The 24821-nt window shown below is 33.7% G+C and overlaps 1 protein-coding gene across 4 annotated transcripts in view; it reads left to right on the top strand.

Annotated features, from left to right (window-relative positions):
- RASA2 (RAS p21 protein activator 2) overlaps positions 1-24821 on the top strand; it is a 95728-nt gene that overhangs the window by 47500 nt on the left and 23407 nt on the right. For all 4 annotated transcript variants that reach the window (XM_016141881.2, XM_016141882.2, XM_016141880.2 and 1 more), the window contains exons 6-13: positions 9728-9811; positions 11428-11500; positions 14697-14773; positions 15737-15838; positions 22757-22913; positions 23207-23355; positions 23999-24113; positions 24542-24616. In XM_016141881.2, the coding sequence (XP_015997367.1) occupies positions 9728-9811; positions 11428-11500; positions 14697-14773; positions 15737-15838; positions 22757-22913; positions 23207-23355; positions 23999-24113; positions 24542-24616 (832 nt within the window). The remainder of the gene's footprint in view (positions 1-9727; positions 9812-11427; positions 11501-14696; positions 14774-15736; positions 15839-22756; positions 22914-23206; positions 23356-23998; positions 24114-24541; positions 24617-24821) is intronic.

Raw genomic sequence — 24821 nt, 5'->3', positions numbered from 1 at the left:
TTTATATTTTATGCTCATCTATATTTTTTCTGTTCTTTCTCACTTATGCCTCCATTGTCCATACTCGCTGACTTGCAGCACTAGAGCTCCAGTACTTTGCTCCTTTCGTTATTCCTTCTATTTCATCCACTTTACCCTCTCTTTTAGATTTTTTTCATCAGCATGTAAACATGTTCTGAGATATCCTATCCTAAAAGACATGCCTCCTCAGACCTCATCTTCCCCCCACACTCCTTTTCCCCAGCTACTCTTTCCATTTCTCTGCTCTCCTTTGAAGACAGACTTCTCAAAGTAAAATTGTCTAATAGGTGTGTATGTGTGTGCGTGTGTGTGCGTGTGTGTGTGTGTGCGCGCGCGCGTGTGTGTTTCACTGAGCAGGCTTAAAACACTGTCATCCCAGTAGCAATGAGTGTACTTAGCATATCTTGGTTTCTAAATATCATTCTTCGATCAGTACTGTCTGATAGATCTTTCTGTGGTGATGAAAATGTTTTATATCTTAACTGTCCAGTACAGTAGCCATTAGCTATGTGTGCTTATTTAAAACGTGAAATATGGCTTGTGTTACTAAAAAAACTGAATGTTTAATTTTATCTAATTTTAATTAATTGAAATAGTAACTAATGGCTACAGTGTTATAGCTGTTCCAATAAGAAGAATGTGGACTGTTTTTCAGCAGTGGCCAATTTCAAGGCTTGGGCAGGAAAAATAAAAGACGAGCTTAGAGCATCTGTGGAGTCAGAAAGTAAGGAAGTGCTTTAAAAATAATCAGGTCATATAGAAAGGACATTGAAGCCAACTTGAAGAAACTCCAGATAACCAAATCTGGGACAATTTGAGCATCAAAATAAATAATGATAATGATGGATTAAAACCTGTAGAATAAAATAAATATACATGAATCTATGCTGATATAAACAAATATGTGCGTGGGGGAGGAAGGACTGTTTTTCCTTATAGCAGAACTCTAATGAATATTGGACAAGTGATGGAAATAGCAAATCATTGGCAAACACTACAATAATAATTAATGCAGGGACATATCATCTATAGATGCTAAATAAGTGGGTGTAGATATGATGACAAACAGCATATTTGCATAGTCTCAAAGAATCTTCCCATAAGATGTCTTAGAGATAAAACCTTAACTGAGGGATCAAAATTAATATTACCTGAAACGTCCAGTATTTCCTTGTATGATAAATTGAGAAAGGCACCAAGATGCATAACCCCAATCGAATTATGAGCAAACATCAGACAAATTAAAATTAAGGAATATTCTACAAAAGAACTGGCTAGTACTGGTGAGGTGATGGGGCAAAGAATGAAAACTAAGAAACTACTGGTTTTTTATGGAGGAGACTAAGAAGACATGACAACTAAATGCAATGTGAGATCCTATGCATCTTGGACCAGAAAAAGGACATTGGTGAAACTTCCATAGAGTAGTGAATTTTATTAACTAGCATATGCAAGTGTTAGTTTTCTGTTTATATAAATCGCCTCTGGTTACACAATGTTAACATTGGATAATGAGTATATATGAACTCCATGTATTATTTTTACAACTTTTTGAAAGTTAGAAATTATTTCAAGATATAAAGTTAACCTCCTAGAGCAGCCCCTGAGAAGTCACCAACTTCTCCCTTCTTTGGGTGCCTACCAAACCACCACCCGCAAGTGCAGACGTTTCAGAGCTTCTTAGTGTCTGTTTTAGAATGACTGTCATTACTCTTTCATTCACCTCACAAACGATTTTTTTGGATGCTTTCCCTTTGGCAGAGAGATGAACAAGGCATAGTCCCTGTTTATATATAGGATTGTAGGATTGGGTGATAAATGCTATACCTCCTGGAAGCTGGAGGCGGAGGACCGAATAGAAGAAAGCTGTCATGGAGGATAATGGCCCTGAGCCGGGCAGTAGCCTGTTGTGTAGGATCTCAGATGTTTGGTAGTTGGAGAGCATTCCAGGTGTTAGCAAGGTGGCTGTCATGAAAACGTCTCTGTGTGCAGGACATGTAGGTGCCTGGAGATAAAGCTGGAGAAGTATATCTCAGTCAAGAACCCACAAATGTAAAGGGAAAGGTATTTTCCCTCCCTTACAGAGCAATAGGCTATACCATAAAGCCTGGATGTGTAACAGGCTATACCATCTAGGTTTGTGAGCTGGAGATGCAAGGATAAAGAAGATAAAGCCCCTGCCTTCATTGAACTTACATTCTTATGCCTGCTGGTGCACTGTGGGTCAAGGTCGTTAAAATAAAATAAAATTTAACTGAGAAAAAAAAGTTAAAAAATATTATCTGTATGTTCTGCATTCAACCTAGTTCCTTTTTCTAAGCTCCAGACTCATGTCCGTCTGCCTTTTTGGCAACTCCACTTTGATGTCTTATAACATCTTAAGTTTAAAATATTTAAAAATGCAGTATTGATTCTCATATCTATCCAGCTTCTCCCCACAACCTTAGCAAGTTGTACCATCATCCACCTGATTGCCCAAACAGAATTCTCGGTGTCATTTAACATCTTTTCTCCTCACTCTCCTCACATACTGGGTCCATTTCTTATTGATTCTATAAAATATTTCTTAAATTTTCTTATTTTTAATATTTGTTGGCATGTTCTTATTTCAAACCACCAACTATTTCTAACCATGACTATTTCAGTAGTCTCTTAGCTGGTCTTCCACTCTGCAAATCTATTTTCAACCCAACGTAATCTTTTAAAACATAAATTAGATCATGTCATTCCCCTGCTCAAATACTTAGTGAGTTCCCATTACATTTAGAATAAAGTCCAAGCCCCTTATCTAGGCCCACAAGATCCAGCGTGTTCTGACCCTGCCTGCCTCTTGATTTCATCTTGTGGCATGCTTCCTCTTATCCACATGCCTGCTGGCCTTCTCTCACTTCCTCTCAGTTCCTCAAATGTGACACACTCTTCCAGTTAAGAGCTCTACATCTCCTGTTCCTTTTGCTTATAATACCCTTATGTCCATTCTTTTTGTAGCTGATTCTTTCTCATTCTTTAAGTTTCAGCTTAAATATCACTTATTCTTTAAAAAGCACCTATTCTTTCTCCTTCGTAGCATTTAATGCTATTTTTAATTATTATTTTTCGTGCTTGCTTGTCATCTGTTTCTTTAAGTGGACTCTAAGCTCCATGAGGGCAGGGACCATTGTTTGTCTTATTCATCTCATCACCCCTGTGCCTGACACTTAATCAGTACTAAATAAATCTTTGAAATAGCTAACTGAAGAAAGAAGGTAACATTTGTTGTCTTAAAGGATGAATAGAAAGTAACTAGCCAGAAAAAGACTTTTTTCACAGAAGGCAAGAACTAATATAGGCAAAAGTATGAAGGCAAGAAACAGCATGGGGGGGCGGGGGGGGAGAGTGTGTATGTGTATAATTAAAAGCAGTTTGATGTTACTTAGTATATGAAGCTTTGAGTCAAAGATTAGTCAGAAATTGGCGAAATTGGCTGGAACTAGATCTTGGAGGCTCTTATGTACCATAGGAACTTATGAAACTTATATGAGCTTATAGAACTATTGGAAGATTTTAGAGAATAGAGTAATATGAACAAATTTGCATTTTAAAAAGATCAGATTTGTGACAGCAATTAAGTATTGAAACTGTGAGGTGAATTGGAAAGCTGTTGGGTGATCCAGGTGAGAGGTGATTCTGTACCAGAACAATAGTTGCAGATATGAGAAAAGGGGACAAACGAAGACATATTTAAAGAGTAGGATCACCAAAGTGAGGAAGCGAGGAAGAAAGACGAATGTGTGATTCCTAGACTTCTAGATTGTGTTACTGAGTAGGTGGTAGTGTTTGCAACAAAGAAAATGCTGAAGGAGTTGCTTTAATTAGATGGTATCGAGTTGAGTCTTAGCTGCTTATGAACATCTAGGTAGGGATTTCCATCAGGCATTTGAATATAAAAATCTAAGACTGATGAGATCTCATATATAAATATAAAGTTAATGGTAGTGGTGGCCATAAGAATAGATACAAAGAAATAGGTTTAGAGAGAGGTTATATAGCACAAAGAGAGCAGTTAAATAACAGTTCCAACAAAAGAGGTAGAATAGTATGTGAGGAAGACATGAAAAAAAAAACAGATGATATGAGGAAAATTAGAGTGGGAGCCAAAGAATCCAAGAGAGAAGAGGATTTCAAGTAGAGAGCAATCAGAAGTATTGTATGCAGCTGAGAATTCCAATAAGAAGAGCCCTGAAAAATATGGATAGCATTTGACACTCAGAGGGACCTTAATGAGGAAGTTTCCATAAGATGACAAATGTAGAAAAATCTAGATTTCAGTGATGCACAGAGTGAATGGGAGGTTAAGAAATTTAGAGACAAACAGAAAATCAGATAGGTACAGGTTGACATGAGGTCCAGGCAATACTTTTTATATTGGGGAAACGGGGAGAGGGAGATGAGGAGGGAGGCACAGAGGGAGGAATAGATTGATTTTAAATATGTGGCTGTTGCTAGTATATAGAAATTAAAAAAAAATTTGTGTGTGTATTCTGTAACCTTGTTACATTCACTTACTAGTTCTACTAGCTTTTTTTTATAGATTCCATAGAATTTTGTACATAGACAATCATATCATCTATAAATCATGTCATCTGTGAATAGACAATCTTGTCATCTGTCATCTTTTCAGTCTGGATACCTTTTATTTTCTTTCTTGCCTTATTGCACTGGCTAGAACCTCCAGTATAACATTGAATAGAAGTTTGAGGGCAAACATACCTTGTCTTACTCTTTATATTAGGGGGAAAACATTCAGTTTTTATTAAGTATGTTAGTAGTCCTTTATTAGACTGAGATAAAGTTTCCTCTGTTCCTAATTATATATATTATATATATATATATTTATATATATATATATATATATATATATTTTTCCCCCCTACTTTTTAATTCCCTCCCCCTACTTTCACCCCTGACCTAAAGACGCTGCCGATTCCCTTTAAGAATTGGATCTCTGAAGGCGGGGCCTCTCTTCCCACATGCTCGCAGTGTGCACCCTCGCAGGCACACCCGGGGCCTGGCACACCTGGGGTATGGTCCATGGCTCCACCTGGGCCATGAACTCAGGATCGTCTGCGTGTAAAGCAGACATGCTAACCATTACACTATGGAGCCACCTTAATATATTTATATAATTTATTTTTGACATGATCAGTGTAAGAATTCACTAGCGAAGTCCTCTAAGCTTGAAGTGTTTTGTTTTGTTTGTTGGTGGGGAGATTTTTAAACCAGGAATTCAGTTTCTTTGATAGATAGAAAGTTATTCTGATTTTTAAAAAGTAATCTTTGGTAGCTTGTATCTTTCATGAATTTGACCTTTTAATCTAAGTTGTCCAGTTCTTTGGCATAAAGTTGTTCAGGGTATTCCTTTTTTCCTTTTAATATCTATAGACTTTATAGTGATGTCATGTTTCTCATTCCCAGTGTTGATAGTTTGTGTCTTCACTCTTTTTTTCCTAGTTAGTCTAGCTAGAGGTTTATCAAATTTAATGATCTTCTTAAAGAAATGACTTTTGATTTTAATTTTGTATTTTTTTTAATTGATTTTCACTCTGTGTTTACTTTGAGTCTAATTTGCTCTTCTTTTCTAATTCTCTTATGATGGAGGCTAGGGTCACTGATTGGAAATATTTATACTTTTCTAATGTGTTTAATGCTATCCATTTTCTTCTAAGTACTGCTTTAGCTACATTCCACAAATTTTGATATGCTGAGTTTTCATTTTCATTCAGTTCAAAATGACCCTGGTAATAATCTTTGTTAAGAATCTTTGTTATGAAATCTACTTTGGTATTAATATGGCTACTCTGGCAAGCTATCTTCCTTCCTTCCTTCTCCCTGCTTTCTCCTCCCACCCTCCCTCCTTCCCTTTCTTCCTTCCTTTTTTATATTTCTAGTTTAAATATTATAAAGATTGTAATATAACTTTGATTTTATACTTTTATCTCTTTCTTCTTGATTGAAAATCTTAATCGTTAACATTAACATAATTATTTATCTTGTTTTCTATATCTTATATGATATGGAAAACAGATTCAAAATAATACCAGTATTACCACTGATAAGTAGGTTACCGAATGAAGAAGAAGAGGTCTTTCTGTTCTATTTGTTCTGAGAGTGTATATCACTAAGGATATAGAGTCAGAATTATGTTCTAGGCCCTTGCAATTCTCATTCTTTTTTAGTGGTTTCTCAAATTTTTATTTTTTATTTTTAAGATTGTTTCTTAAGTTTAATTTTGTTTTTGAATGCAAAAGTTTTCTATGTTTCCAAAGTCAGAACTTACATAGGTATATTTGGAGAAGTATCATATCTATTCCCAGCCCTGTACCCTCCTTACTCCAATGTGTTAAAGTTTTGGGGGTTTTGCCCCCAGTATATTTGAAAATATAAGCAAATACATGTACACACATATATAAATATAAATAAAAATATATTCGTGTTTCCAACCTCATTCTCACACAAAGTGTAGTGTTCTGTAACTTCTTTCTTCACTTAATAATAAATCCTGAAAATCATTCCATATCAGAGTAATTAGAGATTAGAGATTTATCTTATTATTTTTCACAACTACATAGAATTTCAAAATGAAGATTTACTATAGTTTATTCAACCAGTGCTCTACTGATGGACATTTGGGTTGTTATTACCCATATAATCAGCTTTCTTTTGATTAGTATTAGCATAGTAATTCTTTTCCTGTTCTTTCACTATTAACCTAATTTCATCTTTATATTGATAGTGAGTTTCTTACAGGTAGCATATAATTTTCTATTTTGTTCAATCTGAAAATCTCTGCTTTTTAATTGGCATGTTTAGACCATTTACATATCCTTTTACTATATGTCTATTGTTCTATCTTCATGCTTACTAATCTTTTCTTCTGCAATATGTAATCTGTTAATCCCACTCAGTGTTTTTCTTGTCAGACATGTGTTTTTCATCTCTAGACTTCAAATCTTTAATGTCTTCTATGTCTCTACCAAATGTATGTAATATAGTTATAATAACTGTTTTTTAATGTCATCTACTAGTTCTATCATCTGTGTCATTTCTGATCCTGTTACTATTGATTTGTCTTTCTTTTTCATCGTGGGTCATACTTTCTTGATTCTTTGTGTTTCTGCTTATTATCTTTTGGATGCTAGACATTATGAAGTTGCTGGATATTTTTATATTTCCATGAATATACTTAAAGACTCAGTTAAGTTACTTGGAAACAGTTGAATTCTTTTCTGATTTGCCTTTAAGCTTTGTTAGATGGACAAGAGTTGGCCTTTAGTCTAGGGCTTTTATTTTCCCACTACTGAGGCAGCACGCATGAAGTACCTGGGTTTCTGTGGCTGGAGAGAGCTCTGGCTGGCTATTAGTGGACTTCAGAAATTGTTCCCTTTGCTCTTTTCAGATGTTTTTTCCCCAAGCCTCAGGTGGTTTCTTCACATGTATATGCTTATCAGCGCTCAGTTGAAGGCTCCAGGGGGATTCTTGTAGCTCTCTAGAGGTTTCTTTCTCTGTACACAGCTTCCAGTGCTCTGCCCTGGGAACTCTAGTCACTTTGGCCTTCCTCAACTGATAGTTCTCTCTTCTCAGGGAAACTATATAGCAGTAAGCTGGGAATTTGGAGGGTTCACCTTGTTTAGTTTATTCGCCTCTCAGACATGACTATCCTGAGCTGCTGATTTTATCCCTTTTTTTAAAAAGTTTTGGTGGGCAGGTAAATCCATTCCTTGTTACTCTATCTTGGTTGTACATAGAAGTTAACATTACCTTTTAGTTAAAAAGAAAATCCAAGAAGAAGATTTAAATCACTCTGCATTATAAACAAGTTTGGAATAAATTTATTTTCCTTCATAGTTTCTAAAAAATGTATTAATATCAAATGCTTTACATGTGATATTTTACATGTGATTGTTTATATAAGAAGTTATTTCTTATATAAGAAGTTCTTATATAAACAAGATATAAAATAATTTTGTATACTCTGGTTATTTTCAATAATTTCTGCTCATCTGTGGTTTGCGATGTGAAATTACTTGATTTAACAATTAGAAGAGTAGCTATATCCTAGGTAATTAGAAATGTAATATTTCATAATGTGTGTAGCAAATAAAGTAATCTGTATTATAATAAGTTTTTCAGAAAACTCAAATTTTAAACTCACATTAAAAAATTTGAGTATTGCTGATGAATTTTATAGACTCACATTTTTGGCTTATAGGTATTATCGTTTTGGTTTGTGGGCATTCTTATAGAAGTTTTTGTATACTGAACTCTATTTTTTTTTTGTTTTTTTTATACCTCATAAAATTATAGTAAATTTTTATAATTAAGATTTCTCATAATTAGTGTTTACATGAGATAAATATGGTATTACAAGGAGAGTAATACAGTGTATCAGGCACAGTGGAAATGTAGAATAATGCAAGACTTTAGAAACAGTTAAGAAAATAGAAGTCGAATCTTCCATTTGTTATAAGTTTTATATTACCTCGTTAGCCTTATTTTGTTTTCTCACATAACTTTTGAGTTTTACTTTCTTTAAAATGGCATGAAGAAAGATACTTTTATGCTCTTCTGAGAGACAATTGTAAGAATTAGGTGCATTTTGTGAAAATATATAATAAACTGCAAATGCTGTATAAAAATTAGATATTTTGAGGTTTAGCTTGAGAAGTGTAAGTTTCACATAGTATGTACAGTGGGAAAGTTTGACTGTACCTAAGCCTAACATTAATAACCAGAATTATTATTTTGGCCTGTACTTTCTTTGCTTAGTTTCAGAAATTTGATTTTTGATACCTAATTTAATAGAAATGAGTCATATTATCATTTTTTTCTTCACTCGGCAGCATACCATTTGCACTTCACCCACAGATATGATCTGTGGGTTGTGGAGAGAAATAAGGATGTTACTCAGTAGCCCACATCTTTTAACAAAGAATACTTTTTAGCAACACTCATGAGCTTCTCTTAGGCATTAGGAAATTGCAGACCCTAGCTGTAAACTAAATTCATGAATTCAATGATATTTAGTGAGAAATTTTGAAAAGTAGATCATTAAGTCAGATTCTGTGTTCTTTGTAAATAGCAACGACTGTTACCCATGGAGTGGATTAGATGCCTTGGTTTTTATTGTCTGAAACATTTTCTTTAGAATGACGCAGGAGCTGTTACTGAGAACAGAATAAAAGCCTACCAAATTGTATGAGACTTGCCCTCTAGATATGAATCAGATTTTAAGTGGAAACCACAGTGATTTCCTTGTTTCTCATTCATGCTTTAGCAGAGGGTGTGATGCCATAGATCTGGCTTAGTTTTGTAGTTTCTCATTTAAGGTTCACACCGCTTTCTTTTCCTTTTTAGAAGCCACAGCAATTTTAATGTATTGTCAAATCACAAAATGTACCTTGTTGGATATTTAGTTGGGGGATGTGTATTAAATATTATTTGGTAGACTCTACAGATTGTGTCATTCTAGTTTAGTTCTATTTTGGAAATATAGCATAAGTAAAAAATGCATACAGACATATTCAGGGTAACTGGTACATAGGCATACAATTGCAGAGAGAAATGTGGAAAACAATTTTAACCCTTTAATATATTAATTTGTATTAAAGATAATGTTTTATGTTATTTAACTTAAAAATCATGTTAATTTTCTTTTATTCTTCCTTAGCATCAAGGCATGCCATGGGTTGCCTCTTATAAATGGACAAAGCTGTGACCCTTATGCAACAGTTTCTCTAGTGGGCCCATCTAGGTAATGTTTATTAAATTATTACTAGATTTTTAAGTTTTAAAGGTTGGTATAAGAATTACAAAATTAAGGTTCTAATAGCAAATTGCTAAATAGCTATTTGTGACACAAAGTAATGAATGCTTTGAAAGAAAAATCTTTAGAGTTCTGTTACACACTTGCAAACAACAGAGTCTTGTTTTTGTAGAAAGAAAATAGGTGCCATTTCACATCTGCCAGACTCATAGACTATTGGGAGCAACATCAGTATTATAGTAGTTAAATGTACTTTAAAACATAAACTTGATCATATTCATTCTCCATCAACCTTCCTACTTGTAAATGTATTAGATTTTATGCAGACAAAATTCTGATTTAATAAATGCTAGCTCAGAATAAAGCAGGTTCCATATTTTTATGTGGAAAGCAGCTCATGACTAAAAATGCCTTTTCTACTGATGGCATGTGTGCTCTACAGAGAGAATTCTAAGCTGTAGACAAACTGCTGAAATACCAGAACATGGCGAAGTACACCATATTGTGGATTTAACTTACTTAGGATAATTTATGAAAAAACTGAAAGCACTTTGTAACATTTTTAAACTTTATTATTTCTTTCAGAGCTAAACTAGTCTAAAATTTGTCTACAACTTGAAGGTTTAAAATCAGGAAACAAAAAGTACAGTATTCTTTCTACACAAACACAACATACACAAACCCACACTCCTTTCCAACGCAAGGCTCTGTTATTTTTTAGAAAATGACCAGTAAGTCACTTTATAAAAAGAATTTGTACATGTGTATATAAAATACATTGCATATGTTGGATACTTATTGGGTGCTCAAGTAATAGTATGCTATTATTATAAATGGTTTTAAATTTAAAAGGAGATAGCCAGTCCTATAACATTCATGCTATCAGAGGGATTTAGTCATGCATGTTAAAATTGTTTAACCACATGGAGCTGTTTTTGTTTTTTTGTTTTTGTTTATAATCTATATGTGACAGGCAAATTCTTAAATGTAATTATTTATCATGCAGATAGAAGCTATTTGGCATGTGAGTTTGTCTTTTAAAATCACTATTGGTTTGGGTATTGTGATATAGTTTTATAAGATGTTAACATTGGGGAAAGGCTGAGTGGGACTTCCCTGTACATTTCTTTGCAACTTTCTCTGAATCTATTATTATTTCAAAACAAAAGGTTTTTTTAAAAAGCCACACGGTAGCCGAAGTCTAAGAGGTAAACTTAAGTTAAGATTGCTTTCTGTATTCCCTGGTAATTCCGGCATAGATAAAGGTACTCTGGATCTCATTGTCTTCCTTCTGCCATTTATTCCAACTTGCTTATATAAGAGAATGTGTTATTAAAAACCCCTGAAGTAAGCTTGGCAGTCAGTCTAGTATAGCCAAAGAAAGAATAATATAATCTTGGCATATATCAGATATACAAAACTGTGAATTCTTTGAGTTTTTAGAGATACCTTAATTTTTCTCCTCAAGAAAAAGTTAAAACTACAGTCTTCCCTGAGTCATCTGAACAGTTAAACAGAGGTCAGGCTCCCTGGGTGGAAATAGCATGTTTTATAATTGTGTACTGTTAAGTTCTACAAGGTAAAACTGTACCACATTGGAACAGGAATGACCAAAAGAAGACAAAAGTAAAGAAGAAAACAAGCAATCCGCAGTTTAATGAAATCTTTTATTTTGAGGTAACTTTTCATTTTATATAAATATTAACATTGAATATTTAATACTGAATGCTGGTTTACTTCTTTTTTTCAAACTTTGGCCATAGTAATCATTTTTGTCAACTAATGCAATTAAGCATTTCTCTCCTGAAAGCAGTAGAACCGTCGTGTAATGCAGTGGAGGCCCAATATATAAAACAAAGGTAGAGCTCTGATTGACTTGGAGATGGAGAGGTCTAGGGCCACACCCACTCCCCAGTCATCCTCAGTATTACACCCTTCTCCATACACCCCCTCACCTATCCAGCCCCTTACCCACCCACCTGATACACAGTGGCCATAGGACTCTTCTGCAGAGTATTGTTTAAACACCACTAGTGAGGTAAGTGTGAGAATCACTTGATAGATCTGAGTTCTATTGCCAATTGACTTTGAACAATCACTGAATTCGAGACTCGTTTCTTCTCTTATGAAAAGATAATTTTGTAAGACAAAATAATAGCAGCCCTACCTAACCGATAGTGTTTATGAGGCCCAAATGTGAGACTGTAAAGTACACTCTATAGACATATGATTATTTTCATAGAAATCTTCAGCTGCCTTGAAGTTTCCCCAAATACAGTGCTTTGGAGTTCTTTACTGTGGAGCAGTTTTTAAATTTGTTAAAGAAATCCTTTATTCATATTATTTGAAAACTAGGAAAAATTCAAAATAAGTCAAGCTATTCTAAAAGATTGTGTTCTAACTGTAGAACATGTTGCAGTCGAGATTAATATGTAGGAAAGATTTGAAAAAAAAAGATTTACATTTGTGCTTTTTCTTCTTTTGTGTGTGTGTTTCTTGGTATTTTAAAGTGGAGAGAGGGAGGCATTTCTAGCCTTGCCTGGTTCTGTACTTAAATAAAGGAACACAGGTTGAAGAGAATGCTAAAATTGAAGTAGGAAGAATTGTGCGGGTGGAGGCAAGGGAGAAGGAAAAGCAAAAGAAAATGCAGCAATGTGAGACTTTTCCTTCCATTCCCTAGCTAGGGACTTAGTTCATTGTTCTGCATATATTAATGGCTGTATATTTAGCTTGGAGAAAACAAGGAAGGCACAACTCAAGGCCTGACCTGCTTGCTGTATCCAAGCGTACCTATTAGGCCTTGGAATATTCATTCAAAAGATACTTTGTCGAGTTGATTATAAAAGGTTCAGTCTCTGTCCTCTAGTGGAGCAAAAGACACAGCGTGCACATGCATGCATACACACAGCAGTAAAATGCAGTTATATTTGCAGGGGTGGGGGGGGTGGTGGTTAGATGAGCTTGGCTCCAGCTGAGTTAAGTCAGAGAAAAGAGTTTTAGAGAGAAGGAACATTTTGAGCAGAGACTGAGACAGAAGAGCAGAAAATTATCTTCAAAGAATAGCAAGTGTGATTTGACTGGAAGATTTATGTAAAGGAATAATGGAAACTAAGCTTAAAAAGATAGAGTAGGACCAACAAATAAAAGACTTTGAGTGCCTGATGAGGTACTTAAATATTAGCCATTGAATGTTTTTGAGCCCAGAAGAGGATAAGAGTGATTGTTTTGGAAATAATGAACCATGATCCGTGGGCCAAATGGTTGAGAGAGAACAAAGATCAAGCAAGAGACAGTTGTAGTTTAGCTGTTGAAGAAAAAAAAGGGGGAGAAGGGGAGAAAAGGTGGTCTGATCTAAGAAAGTAAGGGACAAATGAGAAAGAAACTTCAGAGGGTAAGATAATGAATTTGTTATAGAAGAAAAGACAAAAAGAGAAGTCAAATGTTATCCCTCGTGCTTTCAAATTTGAAAAAATAGAAAAGTGAAAAAGAAGGAGAAAATAAGTGGTTCATTTTGGGGCATAATGAGCTGAAGTCTGACATGTAAAACTTGCCAATAGGCAGTTCATGACTGAAATGGAAGATGGGTGATGGTTGCATCTAAAGACTCAAGATGTGCTTACAGAGCTAGGAGAGCCAAGGGAGGAGAGGTGAAGGAGAAAAGTGAAGCTCAGTTCTGCCACTTACTAGGTATTCAACTTTGAGCATGTCTCAATTTATGTACTTTAGCGTCCTCATTTTTGAAATGAGGATAATAAATCTAGCGTGGCCTGCTTCAAAGCAGCAATCTGATAAACAAATGAGATAATGGATGTGAAAGCATTTTGTAAACTGTACAGCACTGTGCATTCCCTTAGAGCAAAATAAAAAATAAAACCTTGTAGAAAACCCATATCTATAGGTTCAATAGAAAGAGGTACCAGAGGAAGAAGCAAAGGGAGCAGAAGGTTGCAGAATAGTGCCTGGGCACACTCTGAGAAGAGAGCGTCTGTGGGAGAGGGGGTGTAGTTGTATGATCACTCATTCAGAGAGAGAGGGGTCAGTGAAGGTGAGAACTAAGAATTGATCATCAGACTTGGCGATGTAGAGTAGGGTTTTAGGCGGATGACCTGTGAGGAAGCCAGATATGAGGAGTTACTGTAGTGAGTGGGTGGTGAGGAAGTGAAGGCTGTTAATGATGGATTACAGTTTTGAGATATTTGTCTGTGAAAGGAAAGAGGAAGACTGTAGTTTAAGGGGAGAATTTTTCTTAGACTTGGGTGAGGTGAAAAACTAGTAAAGAAAGCAGTAATTAAATCAAGTGCTTGCTGCATACTGTGTGCGTGGAGTAGTCTTAGAAAAGATGATCATATCATCTTGTTTAGAAGAGAATGAGAAAACTCATTAAGTGGAAGGGCCTCTGTGAGAATGAACATGTTCAGGTGATGGTAGTTGAGGAAGTTCCTGCCAATGGCCTTGATATTTTCAGTAAGAATGTGAGAAGGAAGTATAAGAGTGGCATTGGTATCTTGAGAAATATGAGAAAGTCTTCAAACAGTTCTTAGCATGTGCAGGTTTACTGAAATACAACACTTTTACACTTTGAGTCACCACCAGATTACAGATGAGCTAGAGAGTCTAATGTTGCCTTATGTTGAGTTGATAAGGAAGGGCACAGAGGCAGGGTTGGGTTGCATTTTATATTTTTATACTGCCTTGTTCTTACCTCCCTGCTACTTCCCGTAGCCACTTTTGTATTTAGCTTTTGGGTAAAATATTACCTAGGCATTTTCCTCTGTTTGTAATAAACAGTTGAACATTTTAGGGATGATAGTTTAAGTTAATATAGGAAGAAGATATTTAAAAAAACTTCTTTACTAAAATATTTTGTTTACAGGTAACCAGATCCAGTAGTTACACCAGAAAATCCCAGTTCCAGGTAGAAGAGGAGGACATTGAAAAGCTAGAAATTAGGTATGCATCCTGGAGTTTTACAAAATTACTTTTTTCTCTGCCAAAAGAAAATCCGAAAATTAACTGGAAAACATGAATTAAGCTTAATAGAATTTTCTTCAGCAAGTCGGTTGATGAAATTTAGAGGAACATGCATCTAATTTAAATCCAAATTATCTTCAAAATCTGATTTCTCTACAGAAATAGTTAAGGTGTATTTATTTTATAAACAATGACGAACTAATTTTCACCAATTTTATGTTTTTAATTTCCCCCCAGTTTAATTGCTTCTTAAATTTCCGAATCATAGCCTAATGGATACAAAGAATACATAGAAAAGTAATTATATGTTAGCCAATTTAGAAATAATTTTTTTATTCTTCTTAACATATCTGCTGTCTAACAGAAATTTCAGTGAGGTAAGAAGTCTTGTAAGATAATTCAACAGGTGCATGTGTTTGAAGTTTGTGCAGTTTCCCAGGTCTTAAATATCTATGCTATTTGGGAGGGGAAAGTTTTTGTAAATGCATGTATAGCTGTGGTGTTAACAGTGTGTTCATCTAAAGAATGTATTAATCACATGTTTGTAATGTTCAGGTAATGTATTTTTCTAAATTACTGGTCTTTGCATATTAACTGATTCTAATTGAGAAAGAAACTAGTCTTGTGTTGGTTTCTTTTCTCAGATTCAACAAAGTAATTCTATAGTTCTTATTGCTATAGGTTAAAATAAAGCCTAGACTTTGAAACTAAGAAACTTAACTGCTTTCTTTTAGACTATTTAAAATAGTTGCTTTCTGTGCTTATAAACAAAAGCTATTGCAGTATTTTGCTTAGGTTAGGTAGTGAGATATATGATAATGCTAACATCTCTTTTAAGCATGTAAAAATAATGCTATAATACAAATCATTTTGAAGCTATTTGGTGTTGTGTGTTCTCTTAAACATTGTGTGCAAGAAATAAAGCCAATTTAAAATTTTTAGGATTGACTTGTGGAACAACGGAAACCTGGTCCAGGATATTTTTCTAGGTGAGATTAAGGTTCCTGTGAACGTGTTAAGAAATGATTCCTCTCATCAAGCCTGGTAAGAATACAAACATTCTAATGTACTCCCTTGCATACTGTATATGCAAATAAATGCTTACTATAAGCACACTTTAAACTAGTAGTGGAATAAGCCAAAAGTCATTAATTGATGTCATTAATTTATTGTTGCAGACATATGAATACATTGATAGTTTTATGACTTGACCTCTGGTACTGGGACAAAAGAAAATTATCTAGAAATATTTTTCCATTCAAAAATTAAGTCCTGTCTCTAAGGAGAAAATGGAAAACATTTAAAACATTACATAAGAGATCCCCAATGGAGAAGATGGTGGTTCACAAATCATCTGCAGTTCAGAAGCTTTATTAATGGTTTTGGGAACTGTGGATGTTTGAAGGCAGAGGGTATATTATATAGGAAATCAGCTTTTACAGTATCTTACTAGTGATTTTTCCTTCACTACACCCCATTGAAATGCGCTATGGATGGCCCTGGTGTCATTTTCTAAATGTCGAGGGTTTATGTTGTTGAACTGATTCAATTAATGCACTTTTCAGAAGCTTTGGTGGCTCAAGAACAGTTACATTATTTTACTGTTCATGATTCTTAACAGTGACATTAAACAGATGTTAAATTAAATTTAATGTTCAGACATTAAATTGACATTAGTTTCGTTAGCAGAATCAGTGTGAAGCTTTTGTTTTTTCTGTCTCCAGCACTTATACAACCCTCAAGTAGGTTTCCCCGCAACCCTCATGCTAGACAGGTTTCAACTGAGTATAAAAAGAATTTGCCTTTCTCACGTGCTAAGTTTTAAGGCCCACTTTTTAGAACTCAGTTTCAGTTGCCATGAAGAGGAATTTGAAACTGAGTGTTTAGAGGTCTCTTACTGTGGTCATCAACCTCATTTGTCTTTAAAAGAGCCTGCCTCTCCTGATTGGCGGCCATCAGACGTTCTTCACTCTGGAGTCTATTGTCCTCGAGCAGTTATCTCTTGAAAAGACTGATTTTAAACTCAAAATTTTAATTTTTACCTCTTGCCTATGCAGATCTAAGATTTATTGGTCTTTATGGTGGCATTGTGTATGTTATAATTTCTGAAATGCATCCACAAAAGGGCAAAATTAAACTTAGTCCCTCTAAAAAATTGATAAAATTTGAGGTCTGTCACCACCACCACCACCACCACCACCACCACCACCCCCCCTCACCCTACATGTCTTCTTCCACCTTTCATAAAGTAACATACATTTAAAATGGAAATTTCTGTTTGTTAAGTCTTTAAAATTATATGCCTACTTTGTATAAAATAAAAAGTGAGTTGTTTTGCCTCCCAGAGCCCCTCAAAGTAAATGCGAAATACGCCACATAGCCTGTGTTTTAAGTAAGACTGTCTCCAGACAGGTCCTCCAAATTTGGCAAAATTTTGTCCAGCTACCTTGGCAGGATGTAAGAACACTAACAAATGGAAATTCATTTTATTCCTATAGTTTTTTTTTTTTTCCAATAGTATTTTAAAATAGTTTAAGGTAATGTGCCAGAAGTATTAGTGCTAAAATTTATCCATCATGAAGTAGATACATCTGCTAATTCATTTATATTTCTTTAGATGTAAAGAATTATAAAAATGTGAATGCCATTTTCTTTTAATTTGAAATTAAACTCTTAGCCTTCTTTGTCAATTGTAGAGCTGTAGCATCCCCTTGTGGAATTGATGGTAACTGCGTGAACACTCCAGAAAAGCTTTGTTTACCTTCAAAATTTCAAGCATATATTCTTTCTAATCTTGATATTAGGAAAGAGAATTATTATTAGTAATGTAATTTTATTGTTTTAAAAGCTTCAGTTTGCTTTTTCACATAATTTCTACTTAGTATTTGCTTATTATAATCCTTTTCTGATAACTAATTTTTGGTGGTTCCAATTTTTCTTTTTATTCTCTCATTAAACATGATTCAATCATTTCCCATTCCTTTCTTTGCTTTTCAGTTTCGTAGTAATCATGCATGTTCTTTATTCTGAAATTTCTGTCAAATGTTAGGATTAGCTTATTAGTATCGATAATTAGTCACCTTTAACTTGAACCTGTGTAGATAATAGAATTTTACTGATTTTTAAAAAATAGTTAATATACTTAATGGTGCAAAGTTCAGAAGGTAAAAATCTGTTACCTACCTCTGTCCCCCAGCTACTCAGTTTCCTTCTTCTGAGGCAGCCATTGTTCTGAGTTTTTGGAAATATTTTATGTATATATAGGCAAATACGTATATATCCTTCTTTCTCCTTCTTAATACAAATGGACATACACTGTATCCTGCTCTGCATCTTGCTTTTTTCACTTAGCAATTCAGTAGAGAATCTCAATAAATATTTGTTGTCCCTTGATAGTAGTTAAGAATATGGACTCTGGAACCAAATTGCTTTGGTTCAAATCTCATCTCTGTCATTAAGTACCTTTGTGACCTTGGACAAGTTACTCTACCTGTTTGCCTTTTTCTTTGGCTATGAAATTGGGGAAATACAAATAGTACCTGCCTCCCAAAGTTGTTAGAGGATGAAATGAGTTCCCATAAAGTAAGCCACAAATGATATAAGCACGGGTCTAATTCATGTTCTCAGCATTATTATTTCCATTGTTCCACATTGATACATATAGAATTTCTGCATCCTTTTTTCTTTTACCAGTATTCCATTGTTTGGAAGAAAAAGAACCTTACAGGTAATCTAGTTCAGTCGCATTTCATCAGTTATCTCAGTGGCGGAGAACTTAATATGAAGAAAACCTTTGTGTGATTATACAGATTGGTACAATAATTTTCCCCCAAATGATCCATGTTATAAAAATATACATTAAGAAAATAGATATAAATATCTTTTGATGTTTTAATTTTTAATTTTGAAAGTAAGATTTAAATAGTAAATGGACAAATGAATGGGAGTTTTTCCAACATAAGTACTGTATACATATTTCAAACTAGGTTAATATTTTACTTGAGATGAGTTTCCTAGTTTGCCATTTTTGACACTAAATCTTTAATCTCTTATCTTTAGCAAAAATTCATTACTAAATTTATCCATAAATTGGTTCCATAATGGTTATCTTTATAGAACCAGAAATAACATGCAAGTATTAGTACAGCTGCCTCTGAGCAGTTATTTTCCAGCTTATGTAGCATTATGAACGACTAATTATAGTTTTTGCCTGCCTACTTTAATTTCAGTTATACAGACTTTGTGGTTAAAATTTTTCAGATGATTTTTTTTGTTTTGTTTTTTTGTTTTTTGTTTTTTTCCTATCAAGGGACTGTCAAAAATGCTGACTCTTGAGAGCATAAGGATTACTCTTATGCTTTCTAATTGGGAGTGAAAGAAATGTGTAGAGCACCTGCCACTTTCAGTTAATAACTTTTCTTTGTTTCCTGTTATCTTATTTTTTTAAACTAAAACACTTCATTCGAAAAATAAAGTATATTTGTGATTTTTTTTGCATCCATTTCATACAAGATTCCTTATGTAGTAACAATTGTATGTATATGTGTTATATAAGTAACATTTACATGGCATTTACTGTGTACTAGGCACTAGTCTAAGTGCTTTATTTATATAATCTCTTTAGAGTTGTTATAAGTATTAAATCAGTTAGATACTTTTTATTACCCTTTCTTTAACAGGTACGGAAAAAAGCACAGAAAGGGTGAGCAGTTTGCCCAAGGTCACACAGCTGGCATTTGAACCAAACTTTCTGACTTCAGAGTTTGTGATCTTAATCAATGTGCTATAATAAATTTATGTTTTGACATACATATTTCCAAATATGTTTAAAACTCAAAAATATTTTTGTTTTAAGCTGTCAGAAAAGATTTGAGTTCCCTTTGCCTATAAAATATTATTTAAAAAAAAAATGGAAGTGGTCCCTACTAATTAAAAAAATGGATCTTTTCAAGGAATGAGTAGGAGGCCAATGATATATTTTGAAATTTTGCATTTTTTTTCCAAGTCCAAATGAATGAGATATTTTGTCCAGAGGGATTTCTTATCCTGCCAAAGAAACTCTAGGAGACAGGCTTAAAAAGTGTAGCAAAAGCAAACCTTCTGGAGTTCACGAGCATCCTAAAGCCGTGTATGCATGAAAATTAGTAACTGGTATAGCACTTCCTTAATCCTTCTGCAAAGAACATGCCATGTTAGGACCGTAGACCTATTTGCTGATACTTTGTGTTTTTATGAAAGAAACAGAGGAATAAAACATACTCTCTCTTACAGTAATTTGTACGTAAACGAATTAAAGTTGCCCTCTGAGTAAAATTCCTATAGAACAAACCAAAACAGATTCTGAACTCTGACCAGAATATGGGGACACTGTTTAAGATTAGGTTCAATGTCAGGGAAGCAGAACCAGGTTGTAATTGTAATCCAATTTTATTTTAACCATGTATGGAAAACACTAGTTAAAATAGAATGAGAAAATTAGAACAATTAAAAAAAAAAATTCCCAAAAGGCAAACATTGGTGGGTACTGCCCATTTGAGCACAGTCAAGGAGAAAAAAGTGAATCCTGCTCTAGAGGCATTATTATATCCTCAGCAAAACAATTAGCTGGGAAATTCTAAGATTCCTTAAATCTCAGTGTTGTATCTGTGTACTTACCACGGAACCTTCTGGTAATTTGGCTTTCAAAATAGCTTACCAACAGGTTAAAAAATGTATTAAACAGATTTTTAAAATTATATTAACAGGCAAAAAAGGTGTATCAGTTGAAGTAAGGGATATAGACGAAAATACCATGGGAAATGGTGATAATTGCTGAAGCTGAGTAATAAGTGCATGGGGTGGGGGCGAGAATGTTTGCTTTCAATATCACTCTTCTCCCTACTTTTGTGAAGGAACATTTCCATAATAAAATATATTGATCCCAAAAAAGTGCAGGTATTTTTGCTACTTGACTCTTGTATTTCTTTCATAAATGTAGTAATCGACCCTCTACTTTAAATATATCATTCTCTGCTCAGTCATTGCAATTCAGGTCACTTTAGAAGCTGATAAAACTAGTTTTTTGAATTTGCGAGGCTGCAGAACATACACCAGACTGTGGGAAATGCCCCCAAGTAATGCCCTTGTCTGGGTGCCTGATGATCAGCCAGCTACGCTTCCCTTAGAGGTGCTTTTGAGTCACCTTTGCTGATAGGCTTATTTGCAATTATTTCTTTAATCTTTATAAATTATTATTTCTCAAATCAGAGGCTAGACATTCTGAAGGTTGGTCTTCCAAGATATGAATTCCTCTTTTGTGGGTAGTGATATAATTTCCAAATAATATCTTCTTCTTGTATTACCATCCCCTCATCTTTTATATTTTACTTGGTTGATTCTCTAGTTTTAATTTATGTTTTTAATCTTATCTTTCTCAAAGCTAATAAATGTTTTATTAAACCCTTCTATTTTTAAACAAGATAATCTTCTATTGAGGGGGCCATAAGTGTGAAATGTCCAAAGTAAATATCCAAACTACTGCTACTGGCTTTATAAAAAAAAAAACAACAAAAAACAACTTTTCAGCTAACAAATGAAGGAAGCATGATAGAATTATAAAATTGTCATTTTGCAGCCTGCGATAATTAATGACACTAGGCAGTGATCATCAATGACTGCTAATATTACAAAAAGAGAAACAATCAGACATTAGTGCCTCTTGGTGGAACCACGCAACACTATCAATGAAATGTTCTTGGCAGAATATCAAATCTAATCTCACCAAGCCTCTAGATCTAACTGCTAAAATACATAAATATAGAGGGGACAAAACAACATTAAATGACATCATGGAGACAGAGTTAAGAGAACCTCAAATATGGAAAATTTTGTTAAGACAAACTACCTGATTTCTTAGAGGATGGGGGAATCCATAGATTAAAAGAAACTTAACTTATTACAATCTATGGGCCTTGGATTTGAACAAAATGTAGAAAACTGTTTATGATAAGTTTGGAAGAACTTGAATACTGACTAGCTAATGATTTTTTAAAGTTTTCTATATATATAATTATAGTTATATAATTACATGTACTGAAATACTTATAGATGAAGTTTAAAAACACCTGGAAATTGCTTTAAAATAATGCATTGGTGGGATGAGAGGAGTCGGTGGAGGTATGGCTGAAACAAGAATAGCCTTAAGATAATTACTGAAGCTAGGTGATAGGCACGTAGGGGTTCAATATACTACTCTCTATACTTTGTATTTTTAATTTTCCACGATAAATCTTAAACAGTAACTTAGATTTCTAGTTTTAGTCTTACAAACATCTCTTGATTTCTTAACATTTCTCTTTCCTTGACTATTTAAAGTTATCTCTAGTTTTACTTTTTTTTTGCCTTTTACTTAACTAAAAAAATTCATGTAAATCTGACTTTTTACAAATTAAAACATTTTTCAGTATAGTTACACTGTTACTCCTTTATTAATAATAAAAATATTTTTATAAACCTTCAGTCACTAACTTAAAAAATAAGTTCAAATTTTTACATATAGGATTTATTTTAAAACAAACTCATCCCTTTTTGCATAGTATGTCTATTTCAACTAAATGCATATTTCTTAAATTTATTTGGTAAAAAAAAAATATTTTTGGTAATAGATTATAAATGTTTTAGTTTTTATTAGTTTTTCTAAACTTGCATGCTAATCAAACTCTTATTCAACTCCTTCGAGGTCTTAATTTTTCCTGGATAAAAATCTGTTTATAGCTTTCTTGTTCAAGATACAACTGTTAATCTGAAGATAATAGTCGGCTACTTATGAAGTGTCCTAATCCTAACCTTAAATATTAAGTTGACTTTTTGGTTTAGTTTTTTTTTTTTTTCCTTTTTCTCTTTCTTATTGCTTGGCTGTTTACTCACCTCACTAGCTTGGATGCTCATTACCATCACATGGAATTAATTGTATTTTTACTTTAGGTATTTGCTACAACCAAGAGATAATGGAAACAAATCATCTAAAACTGATGACCTTGGGTCTCTTCGATTAAATATATGTTATTCAGAAGACTATGTGCTTCCTTCAGAGTACTATGGTCCTTTGAAAACTTTGCTGCTAAAATCACCAGATGTTCAGGTACTTTAAAATTTTTAAGTATGATTTAATATAAAAAGGCTAAAATAATTATGTAAGTGACAAGGTAAAGATTTCAGGGCATCAAGCTTTATTAAAACAGTAATATACATATATAGTATATAAGTATGTATATTTAATTTATCTGAACCTCAGTACTATGATTCCAATATGTGTTCCAGATTTCATCTCCGATAGTTAATGAACATATTTGAATTATTTTTACAGGCCAGTGATTGAACATTTAATCACATTTCCTTAATTTTGTGCTTGTTTTCTGCCTTTGTGTATTCTAGCCAGTATCTGCCTCAGCTGCTTACATTTTGGGTGAAATGTGTCGAGATAAAAATGATGCTGTTTTGCCCCTTGTACGACTGCTGCTGCACCATGATAAACTTGTTCCTTTTGCCACTGCAGTGGCTGAATTAGACTTGAAGGATACACAGTAAGAGTTATATTAAGTATTAATTATGCGTTGTTGAATTTGGACCTTCGTTTGTCAATTTGTTTTTGTAATCTTAGTTCTTTTGTATTGACTAGCTCTACTATAGCATAGTCTGGAAAGAACTGCTTAACATAATAAAGGATAGTTCTTCAAGTTAGCAAACAGTATCCACCAACTGTAAAATTAACAGTTAATGAAAGTTTTTTTTTTAACTCAGTTGCGCAATTTCCTGTTACTAGTCTTTGCTGCTGCTTATAATGATTCACATGTCACAAAGAAAATACTATGTCAGAAGTTCCTTTTTCCTTACCCATTATGTAGCACCCTTATATGCCACAGGTGTGACATTATAAAAAGCAGTCGAGTGGCTTCCCATTTCTGTCATACTGTAACATTGTTGTTTTACACACACACATACACACATATTTGCACTTCATAAATTTGGTTTGCTTTTTTTCTTAACTTATTTTTATATTTTCAGTAAGTTTTTGCAAGTTGGAAAATCCTAATGGCAGCAAACTTTTAAACGGATGGTAAAAATTACTAAAATTTTATATATGACCAAGTCAGATATCTCATATTACTGATTTCGCAGCCTTTGTTTACTACACTTGGTTTCACCTTATTTCTGTTTGTATTTCAGAGATGCAAACACGATTTTTAGGGGGAATTCCTTGGCTACTAGATGTCTGGATGAAATGATGAAAATAGTGGGAGGGCACTACCTGAAAGTAACATTAAAACCTATTCTGGATGAGGTATGGAGTATTTGTACTCTGATGATGATAATTTGTGTGTTCTTGTTATAGCATCTCTTTCATCCAGTAATCTGTTGATGGGAACGATGTATCTATTCATGTGTTGCTGAAAGAATAACACTGAACACTTTAAATGTAGAATAAATTATTTACTGTGTCATCAACAGATTATTTTACTCAAAGAGCACTTTGTGGTATAATCTACATAATTATTTCTTTGTTATTGGATTTCTGTTTTAGCTAGTGTTTCAGATATATGAGAAACATTTTTTTATACAGTGCTTTGGGAGTATTGTATACATTATCTCTGGATGGAGGTTTTAAACTTTGTTATAGTCTTAATTTTTATAATATCAGAAAAATAATATTTTCGTTTTGCCAAATTATTTCTAAAAGAGCATTAAATGAAAAAGTAATCTATTTTCCAGATATGCGAATCATCAAAATCCTGTGAAATTGATCCTATTAAATTAAAAGAAGGAGATAATGTAGAAAATAATAAGGTAAGTCCTTGTTATCTTCATAACTGCATTAAAATTGGCCTTACAGGTATACCTCTTTCCCACTTATGTTATAGTACTGCTATAAGGAGGGAAGCAGTGCCTTTCATTCTTTGCATGATACCTGTACCATTAGCAGCATTTCCTGTGTCTCTTTTTTAGAGTGTTATCTCCCCATCAGGTTTCACTTTTTTTTTGTTTGTTTTGT

The sequence above is a fragment of the Rousettus aegyptiacus genome, unplaced genomic scaffold (genome assembly GCF_014176215.1).
Source record: "Rousettus aegyptiacus isolate mRouAeg1 unplaced genomic scaffold, mRouAeg1.p scaffold_m13_p_4, whole genome shotgun sequence".
NCBI lineage: Eukaryota > Metazoa > Chordata > Mammalia > Chiroptera > Pteropodidae > Rousettus > Rousettus aegyptiacus.
This window is presented reverse-complemented; position numbering and strand designations above follow the sequence as displayed.